This window comes from Engystomops pustulosus, chromosome 2 (assembly GCF_040894005.1).
Source record: "Engystomops pustulosus chromosome 2, aEngPut4.maternal, whole genome shotgun sequence".
In the NCBI taxonomy this organism is placed as follows: domain Eukaryota; kingdom Metazoa; phylum Chordata; class Amphibia; order Anura; family Leptodactylidae; genus Engystomops; species Engystomops pustulosus.
The window spans coordinates 179,758,106-179,774,270 of NC_092412.1; the positions used below are offsets into that span (position 1 = coordinate 179,758,106).

The window sequence follows — 16,165 nt, forward strand, 5'->3', positions numbered from 1 at the left end:
CAAAAACATTAGTTGTTTCCGTGTTCAGAAACTTGTGTGCCTTCAGGGCTAAATCTAACATACCCACAGCTACGAGCCATTTAGCTCCCCTTATGGTGGTAACAAAATTAAATGTCTGCCCCACTATGAGCACCGCTCTGCTTATAGCCTTTAACAGTGCTAATAGCCTCTGGGTGTTGTTGGCCATTTCTAAGCTGCGCTTCTGTTCTGATTTTGACAACAGCAATGATAATGGACCAACTGCATCTGACATTTTAAATTGTATATTGACTAGAATGGAATCCAGACTATTGACTATTGTGGTCCTGAAAGTAAGACTTGCAAAATCTCGGAGGATTATGCAATGGCCCAGCCCTGTTTGAATAATTTACCCTACTCTGGTCATTTGTATTTCGCTGTATTTACACCTCTCAGAAGACGCAAGTGACCTAGTGACTGTTTCTGTCTCCCAATCTGCTGGGAGTTCTCCCTCTGGAAACATATTTGGTAAAGTGAACACTTCATGGAACTTGAAGTTTGAATTTTTTATGGAGTGTGTTTTAACACCTCTGTCATTCCAATGAGACATGACACAGCTGCAAGTTGCCCTGTCTGACTTGAAGGGGTAAGAAACAAACACTTTTTTTTTGCCCCTTTTGGGTTTAACCACTTCTTCCGCTGATGTTGTAAATCTCTCTCAGCCTCTTTTTTTGTCGCTTGCAGCGAAAGAATCACCAAAACTGAGGCTGCCAGGGAGCAAGCGTCCTCCTCCATAGCCACAGCGGCTACAGAGGGCCATAGAGGTCACTTTCAGTGCGCTGATGGGCTTCACAGGAGGCAGCCACTGGCACCCATTAGATGGTGCTGGGTGGCTGCCTCCCGAAGAACAAAATCTGACACCACTAGAATGAAATGTGTAATACACAAAAAAATGATGGTGGGATAGCACTAGGATTTGTATAATTTTCAACTCAGTGTGCAACTTTCCTAAGGCGCAGATATTAGACTCTGGTTCCGCTTCTGGTAGGTTCATTTCATTTGGTAACATAAGGTCCTACAACAAACCTCCCAACTTTTGGGCTAAAGAAAGTGGACTCCACTTTTCCCTAAACCACAGCCACTACCCACCCCACCCACAAGCATAGTATAACATCCCCAAAAAGATAGCAAAGAAAACATTAGCTTGCCACGCAAAAATTTACACATCATACAGCTGCGTGCACCAAAACATAAGTGTTTTCAGCAGATAAACTTGTGGACAAACTGCACATTTGTTTGTGCAGGGATTAAACTAGATATGTTTCTGCATCAGTGTATCTACAGCAAATGACAAATGATAGGTTTCCTTCAGAAAACACTGTAAACATAGTATAGTATAAAAGCACCCTCTGCTGTTAGCTTTGTAGATTGCAATACCAGCAACTAAACAGCAGTATGTCCTCCTTCAACTTCTCTGTTGTTGAAGGACATACAGTGAAGGAAATAATTATCTGATCCCTTGTAAGTTTGCCCACTGACAAACACATGAACAGTCCATAATTTTTATCCCTTAACACCACTCTCCTTTTTAATTTTTGTGTTTCCATTTTTTGCCCCACCCCCCTTAAAAATCCATAACTTTTTTTATTTTTCCCTGTACAGAGCTGTATAAGAGCTTATTTTCTATGCAACCTAGTGACGGTGTTTAATATTCCATGCCGTGTACTGGAGAGCTGGAAAAAAATGCCAAATGTGGTGAAATTGGCAAAAAAACATATCTGCATCATTTTCTTGTGGGCTCTATCTTTAAGACTTTCACTGGGAGCTCCAAAAGACACCTCAGATATATTCTTTGGTTTGGTACGATCACAGTGATACCAAATTTATATAGGTTTTATTATGTTTTAATAGATTTTAAAAAATTAAACGCTTTTGTATAAAAAGATTTTAAAGTTTTCATTGCTTCCATTTTGGGAGTGTAGGACCTTTTTATCACTTTTTATTCATAATTTTACGTGATTAATTTTTTTTTTTTAGTTCTTAATTTGATTTCTTACAGTTTTTTTTAAACCCCTAGGTATAACACAATGCAACTATATAGCAGTGTATGGGGATTTTGCACTACATCTGTATTGGTCTGTTACTTACAGACCGTTAAAGACACACTCCCAGCTCTCTTAGCAATCAATTGTCGTGCTGATCGGAATCAAGATGCACTAGGCATCTATGCAGAGGGCCCGGCCGTCAGCAATCTCCATAGAGATGACTGGAGTAGAAGGGACATGCGTGCCCGTCTGTTCCACTTATTTCAGGGAGCAACGAAGGGTCTGATGGAGGTTTTCGTGATCTGTGGGTCTCATCACTAAAACCCCCACTGATCAGCAAGTTAGGCCCCACCCTGTGGATAGGGTCTAACTTGATTGCTGGGAAAACCCCTTTAAAGTAAAATCTTATAAAGCTTTACCAAAATATGTTAGAAATATGTACAGTGTCAATCCAACACAATTTTCCTGGTTCGGATAGAGGGTGCATGTACTTTTGTAAAGTTTTTTTTGCAGCTCCTTCTGCATTCTTCCTTCAGCCAACAGGGTGGAGGGTGCTCACTGCATACTGTCATATCTCTAGAGATATCCACTTTTAAAGTTAGTCAAGAATTGAGATCTGAAGTTGGAAAAAACAATTTAACTTTAACAATGTATACGGCTAAGTTTCGTTTCACCTAGAATCCTGATGTTATATTGTATCTTCTCTTTCATATGACAACAGATTTGTGTATCTGGACGACACGGTCCAGGATATATGACGGTTTAAAGTTTGAATCTTTTTTGGGGAACTATGATAGTGTTAAACTGTCTTTAAAGGGGTTTTCCCACCAAACAAGATAGGACCTTACTTGCTGATCGGTGGGGGTCTCAGTGATTAGACTCTAACAGATCAAGAGAAGGGGGCGCTGAAGTACCACCATCAGACCCCTTGTCACTCCCCGAGATGAGCGGGGCAGATGGCCAATCAGCGAGTAAATTCCTATCCTGTGGGCCTAAATTGTTTGGTGGGGAAACCCCTTTACGGTCTCCTGCCCCACTGGGGGACTAGACTGGGGTTGTGCCTAAATTTATACTATTTAGAACTACTATTTAGTCATGGTTGAGTCATAAATTTGCCACAAATTGACAAAAGCAAGATAACTGAGGTAAGTGTGATGATACATCCCCCATTGTAGTTATATGTTAATGACACAACACATATTTGATTAAATAGTGAGACTTTATTTATATAAGGGCAGAACCAACACACAAAGCAAAGTCACTGTCTTCTGTACTTATCAAAATGTATTCAAGGTAGAAGTCATTGTCAAGCAGTTATCAGTTAAAGCAGCACCTCAGAAAAAAAAATATCAGCATAGTATTATGTACTGTATATAATGTACAGTATTTTGTCCAAATGAAAACTGTAAACCAAACACTATGGTGCAAACAATGTAAAGTAGCAATGTACATCATAATGTGATCAAATGTAGCTGAAACCTCATAAAGTTCATTCACAGATTACATAGAGCATGTACATACATGTAATACAAGCAGATGAAAGACGTTTTCTCCTTGGATATTTAAGGCTATGCCATACAGACAGATTTATAGATGACATTCACTATATAATATAGGGATCGTGCGCCATCTGAAGGCATACATTTCAGGCATTTAGCAGGAACAATAAGCAGAGATGTTTCTTAGTTGATGAATTTTATTGGGGGAGAAAAGCACAGATAACCGATTTATTTTCATGACTACACAAAAAGGAAGAAGAATATAACTACAATTTCTTTATTCTACTCCAGCTTCTCTGTGGTGAGGTAAAGGATACCTGAACAATAGGATGTGTTGTTGTAATTCTATGCATTACTATTGACCATAATGTTGGGGAACAGGGGGAGGGGGCTATATCATGCCAAAAGTAAGGGAATTTTATTTAGGCTCCATTTACCCTTCCGTATTGGGAGCTGTGATCAATGTCGAGGTGTGGTGGGCACGGGAAAGATAGAGCAGCTTCTGTGGAAGCTTTAGGATTATTTTAGGTTAGGACTCACAGTCTCCCCCTCCCAGTTAGGACTCACAGTCTCCCCCCAAAAAACAGCACAACACCACACTTGTCCACATGCCGTATCTAGTATTGAACCATGCCTCTTTCCAATACAAGAAAGAACCAGGGTAGGGGATTTAAAGCAGTTTTCAAATTCCATAAAAACAATTGTGATGTAGAGATACCATTGCAGGAGTCTTGGTGACAGATCTTGGTGGTAGGAGAAAGTTAGTGTTATAAAATGATAGTATAGAAAGAACCAAAAAACTGGTAAAATATTGCTCCTTTGATATTTTAATTCATTGTCAGCTGTTTGCAAAATGTTTATAAGACTAGGAATCCCCTACTTGTCAATGCAATGATAAAAATAGGGAAAACAGCAATAGGAACAATAGGTTGCAACTGCCCTATTATTAGCCACGAGGGAACACAAGAATACAATAATACAAGATGTTACATATTGTAACTTAAATTTCAACATTTTAAATATTTTCTTACTACCCCAGTAGCCCTACACACTTCTCCTATGAAGCTGGAGCAGAACATCTCCGCTTTACCGTATATAAGGAGTACTGCCTACGGGCCAGGAGCAAGGTATACAGAGAAGAAAACACCCGATTTAATCTCAGTAAGAAACCACCAAAGGTATTGTTGACGCTTTAGTGTCCAAAAGTCACCCCATAGGTTCCCTTTTTAAAAGGGAGAAGATAAAAAAATAATTAACCCTGTATGGATTCTGCATGTCAAATGTGCACTTTACATCAGAAGTGTCTGAGGTAAAACTGTTCTAGTCGCCTATGGAAACCAATCACAGCTCAGCTTTAATTTTATAAACAGCTGTCCTCTGATGAAAGCTGACCTCTGATTGGCTCCCATGGGTAAGTAGAACACGTCTGATATTGGGGCAGATTTATGTCTGAAAAGTGTTCTAGCTTTCAAAAACCGTTTGCTTAGCTGCTGTGATGGTGTAGAATGGAATTAAGGGCCCTTGAGGGGTGGTACAGCCTCATCATTCAAAAAACATGGTTCAAGCCTATAGACTACAGACTATGACATGTCAGAAGAATATTTTTGGTTAGCTTTTAACATCAATTGATCAAATGGTCAATTTGGAAAAATGCTTTTGAGATGTATGTAACCAAAGGCAACGCAACCGATAAGGCTCACACACACACTGGCAACGCTACATTGAAAACTTGGCTTTTGGTTTGAGAAAACACAATTATATTCAAGTCAATAGGAGTTTTGATCCAAGTATATGCAAGCTATATCCAAACCATTGGACCAATCTACTTTTCTTTACTAAAGCATCAATGGATTGGTTATAGAAGAATAGGTTTAAAAAAAAAAAATCACAGCCACATGATAGAAGACTAAAGCAAATCAGCTCCATTTCATAACATCAGTGTTATATATACAGTGATACAATGTATTACACATATTTCAATAAATACAGCTTAAAACATAAAGCTTAAGTAAAATAATATAAAGACTTACAGCATTCTAAGTCAGGGTAACACACAAAGAAACATGCCTCCGCTCAAGTTTCTATTCTGCTGCCAACTTTGCCCATCCTTTTTTTTATTAAATGGAATGGACAACAGAAAATCCAGACCTGACTGATATGTTTGTTCTACATAGATTACCTTCCAGCACCTGGCAATGAGAGTTTTGTAGCTTATATCATGACTGTGTAGCAACTCACTGACTTTTATGGCCCCTTATAAATGGACAGTACCAGCATAGCCTGGTAAACTGCAAGCCCCGGGGAACCACCAAGCCAACATGTTCTGTATAATTTCCTAACAAGCAGTGGGAAGTGGGTCCATAAACATTACATCTAAACTGATATTTCATACTTGAACCAAAACCTAGCCAGTCTGATTTTACAATACATAACATAGCTTGTAATGTATTATGGAATATAATACTGAGGCGGGTTGAGAACTGTTCAAGCTGCCTTTGTTCCTTTGACACAAGTTGCAGATAAAGGTGTCTGGCAGCAGGTTACTCCCGTCTGTATGTGCTCACTAGGCCTCACAAAGTGTATATGCCTACGAGGGAATCACAGGGTGTAACTGAATCAACAGCTTCTGAAGGTATAAGGAAACTTTTCCGGAAGGAAATCCAAACAGGATAACAAATGATGGTTCATATAGTCCAAGATGAAGGATTTTAAAGGGAACTTTAACACCACAAAACTAATAGCACCATCAGGTAGAGCATGATAAATCCTTTCCAGAATCCATTCCCTAATTCCGAAACTCTGTCATTAATCTAAAACTATACATATGCAAATGAGCTGAAAAGAGACACTTTTTGCCTCAAGTGAGGCACTCAGAGACAGGAGGGGCAGTATTATTTCAGAAGTCTCCATCTTGGGCTCAATAGTAGCTAGTACCATGCTTTTGGTTCCATCTCATCTTTTACCTGCCCAATGTAAATATACAACATAGGTTAAGGCTAAATGGAGAAGGCTCATAAGGTTGTTCCCTCTCCATACAGGCCAGGTCTTTGCTCTATTATACAGGGGTTATATCAGGGGTTGCTGATTGCTTGCGGACAGATAAAATCGTAAACATGTCCGGTATCACCGAGTCCAAAAAATCTTGAACTATTAAAATATAAAAACAGTTATACCCAGCTATGAATCCAAATCTCATCACTTTTTCGCCATTTTACATAAATTTTTTTTATAAAAAGTGATCATAAAGTGGTACAGTCACTAAAGGTATGAAAAAGTTATTAGCGTCAGAGTAGGGCAAAAAAACCCACTTTTTTAAAATGTATTAAAACATAAGAAAAGTTATAAAATATTTGATAGCCCTATGATCGTACCAACCCAAAGTATACATAAGAGGTTTAATTTGGAGAGCACAATGAAAGCCGTAAAAAAAAAAGGGTACACAATGGAAATGGTGCTTTTTTTCTATAGTTTCAAATTACATTTGAACATTTTTTTCAGCTTCCCAATACAAGGCATTGATTGTGAAAGATGGGAAGTGAAATTAAAAATGCAAAATACGAAAATACCTGGTCCCTAGGCAGTTGTGTGTTGTTTGTACTATAGAGCTGTAGGTAAAGCCAGTTATTTAGGAATTGTATCAATTCTGCAACACATTTTTTCTGGTTTTATAGCAAAAACAACAGCAAACTAACAAGATACTCAGAAAGTGCCACCAGTGTGATACAAGAAAAAAAAAAGTGACTCTTTTCAGCTTATCTGCATATGACTTTAGAGTCCAGAGTTTAGAGACTTCTCTTTATAAAAGTGGAAATGCTCAAAGGATATTTCATACCCTACCTAAGTTTAGTAATGACAAGTTCCATCTAAGTTCACATTTACTGAACAGCCATTATTAGTGTGAGTGGGCATTCTAAGAGAAATATTAGTCAGCTTTTTCAACAGAAAAAAAGTATTCAAGTAACTTGATGACTTTTGTATGACACATTTAGCAAATGTCTACAATAAAACACAGTTAATACGCAAAACGGTGGTCCGTTTTTTCTTGTCCAGCAAAATAAAGTTATTATTAAGTATAGAATCCATATGAGTAAGGCAGTAAACTATGAATGGATACTTACCTCCTGGTAGGGACTGCTCAGCCAATCATTGGCGGAAACGAGTGTCGATTGCAGTGAATCCCGGAAACATCGGTAATAGATTCTTCATTCATCTGCAGTACTCCTCTACTTGCCCTACACATTATAGATTGTCATAGTTTCACGTGTTGACAGTTATTTTTCCTGTAAATTTTATTTTCTTAATTTGGCAGATACAAAGTTAAGTAATTAGATGCATAAAAGACTTCAGAATAGTTCAGTACTGTTCCCAAGTCGGCACTTCTTTCCAGCTAAATACTGTAATAATATTTGCAATATGTGTTCACAGTTTTCACAAATGTAAGTGGTGATATAAAAATTCATCTAGTGCAAATATTAAGATGTGTACAGCAGCTGCTTAGACCAAGCAAATGCACGTAGTAAAATAACAAGCAGTGCCCAGCATGGAATAGTAAAGAAAGTTTCCAGGTCCAGAACTATTTGGTGTATTCTAATGCTTAAGCACTTGCATGCAGCTGCCTTTTGCCAAGTGCTACATCAAGGTTGTACATTTTGTGAATCAAGTAATGGATGCTACGTACATAAAAGATGATTATAATTTAACATGCAATAAGGCAAAATAATAAATATGTAACATCTGCTCTTCTTGCAAATAGTAACTTCTAGGTAAAAAAGAAAAAGCTCAGGACTAGGACATGAAATACTAACCCTGGTCAGACCAATATGCCAGACTAGGGAATGCATTGGTAGGAGCCGACGATCACATCAGCATGATAAGGTAATCTGTGAAGACTGAATAGTTTTACTGCTTTCTGGCCCAAGAACAAAGGACAAATCTTATTCACAATTTTGCTTTACTGTAACCTGGGTTCAGACAGGTGAGGTAGCTTCCACCAATTCTACCAGAGGGGGATGTTACACCTCCCCAAAGTTGGTATGGCCCGTTTCCTTGGCATGATCCCTCGCTGCCGACTGTCCCGTTAAACCTTTTTGGCAAACCATACAGCGTAGGGCAAATCTGTTAACATCCGTGAACTGCCTCTTTCGCCTGGCATCATCTGCAAGCTCTAAAGCCTGCACCAATGCATCATCATCAGAGGTGGAGAAAATGGTCATGGGTGGCATGTCAGAATCCGGAAACTGACGCTGCAAGGGATCATAGTGAATACCATCATAGATCAACAATACTCTTCTACTGTATCCAGCATCTTCCCCAAAGCGGTCAATTCTCACCGTCTGAGTATCCACCACGCAAATTTCGCATTGATAGAATTTGGAAAGTATGGATACTTCTATGGCACCTCCCCAGGTGTCCTCTCTGCGAATCCAAGCACAATACTCATCATTGCTTTTACCCAGCACTGCTTCACTGTAATTTGTTGGATCACTGGCCACAATCTCCCCAATTAAACTGCGCATTTCTGGTGCACAGGCTGGGTCGTACACGCCGCCTTCCACCACATAGTAAACACTGGTGAAGAGACAAGAATTGTCAGCTGGCACTACCCTTCGGACAATCTGCGGACGCTTTGATATGGTTCGATCGTTGAAGCTGTGTATTGAGGCAGGTGTAGGTTTATTTTTATCCTCCTCCACAATAAGAGTGTCACCTATTGAAAAGACAGAAATCATGAAAAACAGAAGAAAAATACCTGCAACTTCAATCAGCACAGTTGTGGGTTCATTTCCATTGCTTAATTTTCATGCTGTGTGTGAATGAATAAAACACTGCTTATTTTCCGATAATAACATATCCCAAGGTGCCCCTTGCACCTTCAACAGCTATTGGTCTAGCACCGCAAACACATGGACTCCCAAGAGGCCCGTTTTATCAATGGGAAGAGAGCAGACACTTTGCTCAGTGGTTTCTCATAAAGGCTTTTCCTTTATGTGACTAAACCTGCCTAACATATAGATCAGATACATATAGATCAGATACATATAGATCAGATACATATAGATCAGATACATATAGATCAGATACATATAGATCTGATACATATAGATCTGATACATATAGATCTGATACATATAGATCTGATACTCCACAGCAGATGGGGCTCTTGGACTGGTCCTCTGGAGCTGCCAGCAGCTATTCAATGGACCTGCTGACTCACCTGCTGAGTAACAACTTTTTCTCATGGTGGGGGAACACAGAAAAACTCTTTGAGAATTAAAAAAATAAATAAATTATCAATGAAACCTTTGAAGCTGAACATTAAATAAATATAGCTAATATCAGAAAATACAGGGCTCATCCAACATGGAAAGCCCCACTCTTGTGGTAGCGCCAGAGTACAGAGTTATCACCCAGCGCCCACTGATGTCTATGAGCGACCATTACTCTGGGGTAGCCCCATCACTATGCCCGTACAATCATGGCTGGACATCCAGGTGACCTATGCCAGTTATACATAGATTGAGCACTGTGTAATCTCGCCTATAGAGCGATCACATAACACATTTCCACTATCAGCTCTGCTTACCGGATTTGATGGGCAGATCTCGCAGGGTGGCGCTGCCATCACTGAGGTCCAGGCTGGCCGGAGGATATCCCACCATAACTCTCTGAGTGGGCCCCGAGATCCCGGTCACCCCCGCTATCCTCTCCTGTAGCTCCTGGACACTGGAGACATCACTTAGACCCTGCAGCAGGTGCGTGCCCTCCCGTGTCTTACAGCGGAGCCGCATCATTACCGCACCTAGCAGCGTACCAGTAACACAGGATAACAACACAACAATGGTGGTGAGGCCGGCCGGGCCCGCTGACTCATGGAGTCTCGCGAGATTTCACTATGGCGCCGGAGAGCGGATCCTGGCAGTTTCTCGTGCTCTCTCATACGGCTGCACTCAGTGTGGGGGATGTGGGACCTAACCGGCGCCATGAGCGAGCGGTAACTGCAGTCTGTAACACTCCTCAGGAGGGTGCTGCCAGCTGTACACGCAGATACAGATACACTAGACCCAAGTCCAGACGTCCGCTGGCAGAAGTTCTTTTAGTTACTGGTTTACACCATTTATGCTTGGTTCACATCATTTTTATTGCATCCGCATGAGGTATACGTTTTCTGCAATGTGTATGTTTGAAGCTGGATTCAAACAACCGGTGCCCGCCGTACCGTAGCACGGCAGGCACACCGCAGCGCGCAGGGGGAGGGGGAGAGCGCTGCTCACCCCCACCCCTCTTCATAGGGATATATGGCTCACGGCGCCGTATGCCCTGAAAAAATACAACATGTCCTATTTTTTCACGGGGCACGGAGCAGTACGGTGCCGCACGTGTGCGGCTCCCGTAGGGCGCCGCGCGCCCATTGCCGTCTATGGGGGACGTATATCGGCTGTATATACATCCCCCTTGCGGTAGTGTGAATGCAGCCTTAAGATTGACAAAAACGGACGTATTCTTTATCATGTGTCTACTTTTTTTTTTTTAGGCATCTGTTTTTACACTTAAAAACTTATTTTTTTTTCCACTCCCGCTGCACATTCCCCAACATCATGGAGATCGCAGCGTCTCAGAAGCAGAGCCTGTGAGATGCTTACAGAAGGCCGGATGTATGTGGCAGGCGAGCATCTGCACAAACAGCTACTTAATCACCCGGCGATCGCCCCTCACCCACTGAGCATGAGGGTGCCAATCGTATTCACAGCAGACCTGGTGTTCACTAAGGGCTGCCTTCCGACATGCTGCTTTCGTTGCGTTTTAAAACCCATCCAAAACAAAAGTGGGAGGGGGGGGTCTGCCTGAAACACATGCGCTTCCAATGTAATGCATGCGTTTCATTGCAAACACATATGTGTTTTGGCCAAACCCCCTCCCACTTTCATTTTGGATGCTTATAAAAATGCGACGAAAACAGCACGTGGGAAGGCGCCCTGAAGGACCCCAGAGCTGCCTTACATCAGTATGGCAATGTATTAATTTGAACAAGTGATCAGATGGTCACATTTTTAAAGGAAATCTACCACCAGGATGAAGGATTGTGATCCAAGCACACTGACATACTGGTGTGTGCCTCCTCTGGCAGGATCTGCTCTTTTATGTTTTTATGTCCTGGTTTCTACAAAAATCCTGAAAATACAAAGTTAGGGGCCAAAGCAGGGGCTTTTTGGAAAAAGATTTTCACATAAACGACCCAATGTAAATTATTTCTATAAAACATCTGTGGTGGTAAAAAGCTCAATATAAACCTTGATACAGTGGTGTGGTTTCTAAAATCATTTGTAGGGGGGTTTACTGTTCCCGTAGCTCACTGTATGATGAGCATAACATTTAGAAATCACACATTTTTTTACATTTTCACCAAATTTCCATTTTTTTATATTGATAAGTTTCAAAAGATTTCAACTAAAATATAGCATTAATGTGAAGTACAACAAAGAAAAAACAGTGTTAAAATAAACTCAGCAATATAGAGCGTTCTAAAGTTATAACTGCATATCGTGACACAGGCAGATTTGGAAAATCCTAAAGTTGAAAATGAGCTGTGTCCTTAACGGGTTAAGATCCAAATATGGGCATGCAAACGGATGTCACAAATTGATAAGTATGCTGTAACACTTTATATGTCATCTATAACATCACTTTGTCCCACAAGGGGACATGAGATTGTTTGATGTTATATAACGCCCTGCACTGCTTATGAAGGGCAATGCATTATATCTCAGGAGGGCAATAGATCCATTATAGAAATGGATACAGAAGCACAGGACAACAAACAAACACTCTTTGGGCATCCGTCATGTCAGACTTGAATGGATATGCCATAGCACATATTTAGTTACAGCAGTATGCAAAACCAAGACTTGGTTGCTAGAGTAGTTAAAGGGGCTGGCCACTTTTCAATAAATCTGTTCAATTAGACAAGTCTCTGCATGTATATGTGCAACACCCCTGCCAATACATGGGCAAGGGAGTAGTTGCAAACAGCGCCCTCTCCAGGTTAGGAACTGACAGAGGGAGTCACAAACCCTCCAGGAAGGTTCCAGAACCTGAGCACTAGGTATTAGCAGCTGTAGATACTGCCTGAACAGGCAATGGTTAATGGTATGTGGTTCTAACCAATTGTATTCCACCATGTACACTGGAGTGTGATTGGAGAGTTAGCCACCACCTGACCAGGATAACAAAACCCCTGGGCAGGGAGGGGCTAGGTCTCTTCGGGTCTAGCTCTGTTGAAATCCAGAAACTGCTGAGAGCACATGCTCTTACCACAGGCCTTTTAGGCCCTAGCTCTCACTAGAGAGCACACCCTGTCACACAGACAGAGAAAGGAGAGAAACAGTGTCAGTCCGCCATCAGGACTGATACTCAGCTAAAACTGTAGCTACCACAACTGGACACAGGTCCATCCCAGCCTGCATTTGCTACCAGGCTGGTGAACCAATTCCTGAGGACCACTCTCCATGACCACTCCTGTGATCCGGAATCTGTTCCGAGACCGTTCTGGCCTGTTGTCTGCAGTTTTTCTAATAAAGAACCGTGAGTTACTTTGCACAACGTTGCCTCCGTCTGTTCTCTGGATAAAGCTGTACCACCATGGGCTTCCCCATCCATCACCCAGGGACATACCTTACAGACACTTAGGGGTTGCCCCAGGGAGAAATCAATACATCAGCCTCTCCCTCCATATTTCTTGCACACACCACCTGCTGGAGACCTGTCAGGCTGTAGGACAGCCCTCTGGACCCCATACCAAGAACTGTGACCACATCTAGGCCACAACTGCCAGCCACAGGCCCTGGTGGGGAATGTTGCTAGTGGCGTCACGAACAGTATATCTACTTCTGTGCCTTATACTGGTACTATAGATCGTCCTTCTCCCCCTGCGCATATTGCGCAAATCCTGCCTCTGTGGCGCAGGAGAAAATTCAGTCCGCCACAGCTCCTGGTAGGAAGGACTTAAGCCCTGCCCTCTGACGCGAAAGTTTCCCGCTCCACCTCAACGCTGGAAGAGAACCGCTTAGTGAAGACGCAGCCACCATCATAGCGAGACCAAGGACTTTACCCCTCAATGAGGAACCAGAGTTCCTCAAGGCCTTTGAGACTTTGATCAACGTGGCACTGCATCCCATGCAGAGGCCATTTGCTGCTCACCGGCTGCATGGAGGTATGACTCGGGCCTTCTTTGTGGACACTTAGCTCTGGCCTGGGACGGAGCGTGGCTCTCTACCCGCACCGAATTCCTAAGCTGCCGGACTTCTCTGTGCCAGGTCCAGAATGGTGGACCTTCCTCAGCAGACATCTTCTCCGGCTGGGACTCTGGTTCCACCCCTGCAGAGGACCCTCTCCACTATTAGTGTACTGGTTCCGTATGCTCCGGAGGGTTTTCGTTTTTGCTTGGGGAATCTGCCGCAGCCAGTCCAAGCTGCAGGGAAACCGTTATTCCCCTGGGCTCCTTCCACCCAGGAGGCTTTCTTAAAGGAGCCACTAGCCATCACTGACCAGCCTGCTGAGTACTCAGGACCACCTGCTAAGAGGCCCAGGAACTTCCTGCTATCTAGAGGTTGCCACCGCTGGTTCATAAGCGCCCCCAACAGCTGCAGGTTAGTCTGGGAATTACACTCTTCCAACTATCAGCCATGGAGAAAAATCTAAAGCTCCTGCAGTCATCATCATGCTCTCAACCCCCCCCCCCCCCCCAGCTACTGAAGGCTGGTCAGAGAACTGCCTGCCTACATTCTTCTCCGAGATGCCTACGGCTGCAGATGACCTTTCCACTGTTCCAGCTTCTGGGTGTCCCATGCCAGAACCCACCAGTGTTCCTGAGGTTCCTGTACATAATTCCTCCTCACAGTTAGCCATCTTTTTTGCCACCTTTCCTAATTCTATATATGCTGAAGAACCACGAGGAGTTGTCCCGTTCTCACCAAGTTTTTCATACCTCTGTACACTCCCCAACAGTCAAAAAAATGCAAAAAAAGAAAAAATATAGAGGTTGTAGAGGAGGACAAAACAAAAGAAAGAACCAAAAAGAGCAAAAACACAATGTAAATCCGCCCTCAAAAAACAATCAAGACACTAAGAATAAAACCTCTACTATAAAAATATTTAATTTATCAAAAAAAGAGCTATCAAAAAATGAAATTACATTATTATCCAAGGGTCTTAACTTTTGCCCAGAAAAAGCTACAGATGACTTTGAACTATTCCTAGATTTAAATAATTTTGTACGGAACCTATCAAGAAAATGATTTTTTTCCATTAAAAATTCCAATACTACAATTAACACCACTGCATCAGATTCTTTTCTACACCAACCAGTGAAGAAGAAATCTACATTCAACCCAGTTCAGTATCGGGGTCATCACGTAGAAACGTTCTATTCCTTAGTTGCAGAACAATTCAGGCATATAAAAACCCAACAAGTTCCCAAGAGTAACCTTACAAAGGCTGAAAAAACAGCCCTTAAGAAATTACAAGAGGATGCTGATATAACTATCCGAGCAGCTGACAAAGGGGGGGAGATTGTCATTCAGGATACCACAAAATACACTGAAGAAGCAGAAAATATTCTCACTGATGAAAAATACTATAGTGTATTACGTAAAGATCCTACTATTATATGGAAAAATTAATATAATAGTATGATTAATGAAGCATATGGTCAAAATGTCTTAAATAAATCAGAAAAAAACTTTTTATTAATGGATCAGCCTAATCTAGCGCTTTTCTACCACTTGCCGAAAGTGCATAAAAATGAAAAAAAAAACCCGGGTCGTCCGATTATATCGGGAATAGGCTGCCTCACGAGCCAATTGTCACATTATATTGATCTGTTCCTGCAACCCCTTGTGAAAAAATTACCCTCCTACCTAAGGGACTCAGGACACCTCATAAAGGACCTGGAAACAATCTGTTGGGAAATGGACTACACATTTGTCTCTATAGACGTTACATCTTTGTACTCTAATATATCCCATACTTTGGGGATTAGAGCTGCTGAATACTATCTAAATCAAGAAACAGAAATACAACCCGAACAAATAAAATTCATATTGCAGGGATTAGAGTTCATACTAACCCACAATTATTTCTCCTTCCAAGACAAAATATACCACCAGACGTTGGGAACAGCCATGGGGACTCGAGTGGCCCCAAGTTACGCCAACCTGTTCATGGGCCACTTCGAGTCCTCTATGGTGTACAAGTCGCAATTCTGGAAGACTAATATAGTCTATTACCGGCGATATATTGATGACATATTTATGATCATTAAAGGGACAATCCAAGATTCAGAAACATTTGTCAAAACATTAAACTGCAACAATTGGGGTATTGGCTTCACGGCAAATATTGATAAAGATAAAATGGTCTTTTTGGACCTAGAAATTACCCATACGTCCAATACCATCATTACTAAAAATCATTTTAAAAAAGTCGACAGCAATGGGTATTTGGATTATAGAAGTGCACACTATGGCAAATGGCTAAAGAACGTACCGTTCAGCCAATTTGCAAGAATCCGAAAAAACTGTTCCCTGAACGAAGATTACCATACGCAGGCAAAAGTTATTTCAAAAAAATTCTTGGAAAAAAACTTTCCAAAAGAACTGATACAGATGG

General features: G+C 41.6%; 1 protein-coding gene across 1 annotated transcript; it reads right to left on the reverse strand.

The window, feature by feature from the left end:
- Window positions 1-7,773: 7,773 nt before the first annotated feature.
- Window positions 7,774-10,500, reverse strand: YOD1 (YOD1 deubiquitinase). The gene is made up of 2 exons (XM_072137447.1): window positions 10,086-10,500; window positions 7,774-9,209 (listed from the first exon to the last, which is right to left on the reverse strand). Exons 1-2 carry the CDS (start codon window positions 10,291-10,293, stop codon window positions 8,515-8,517), a joined length of 903 nt encoding a protein of 300 aa, XP_071993548.1. The 5' UTR covers window positions 10,294-10,500; the 3' UTR covers window positions 7,774-8,514.
- Between the last annotated feature and the right edge of the window lie 5,665 nt (window positions 10,501-16,165).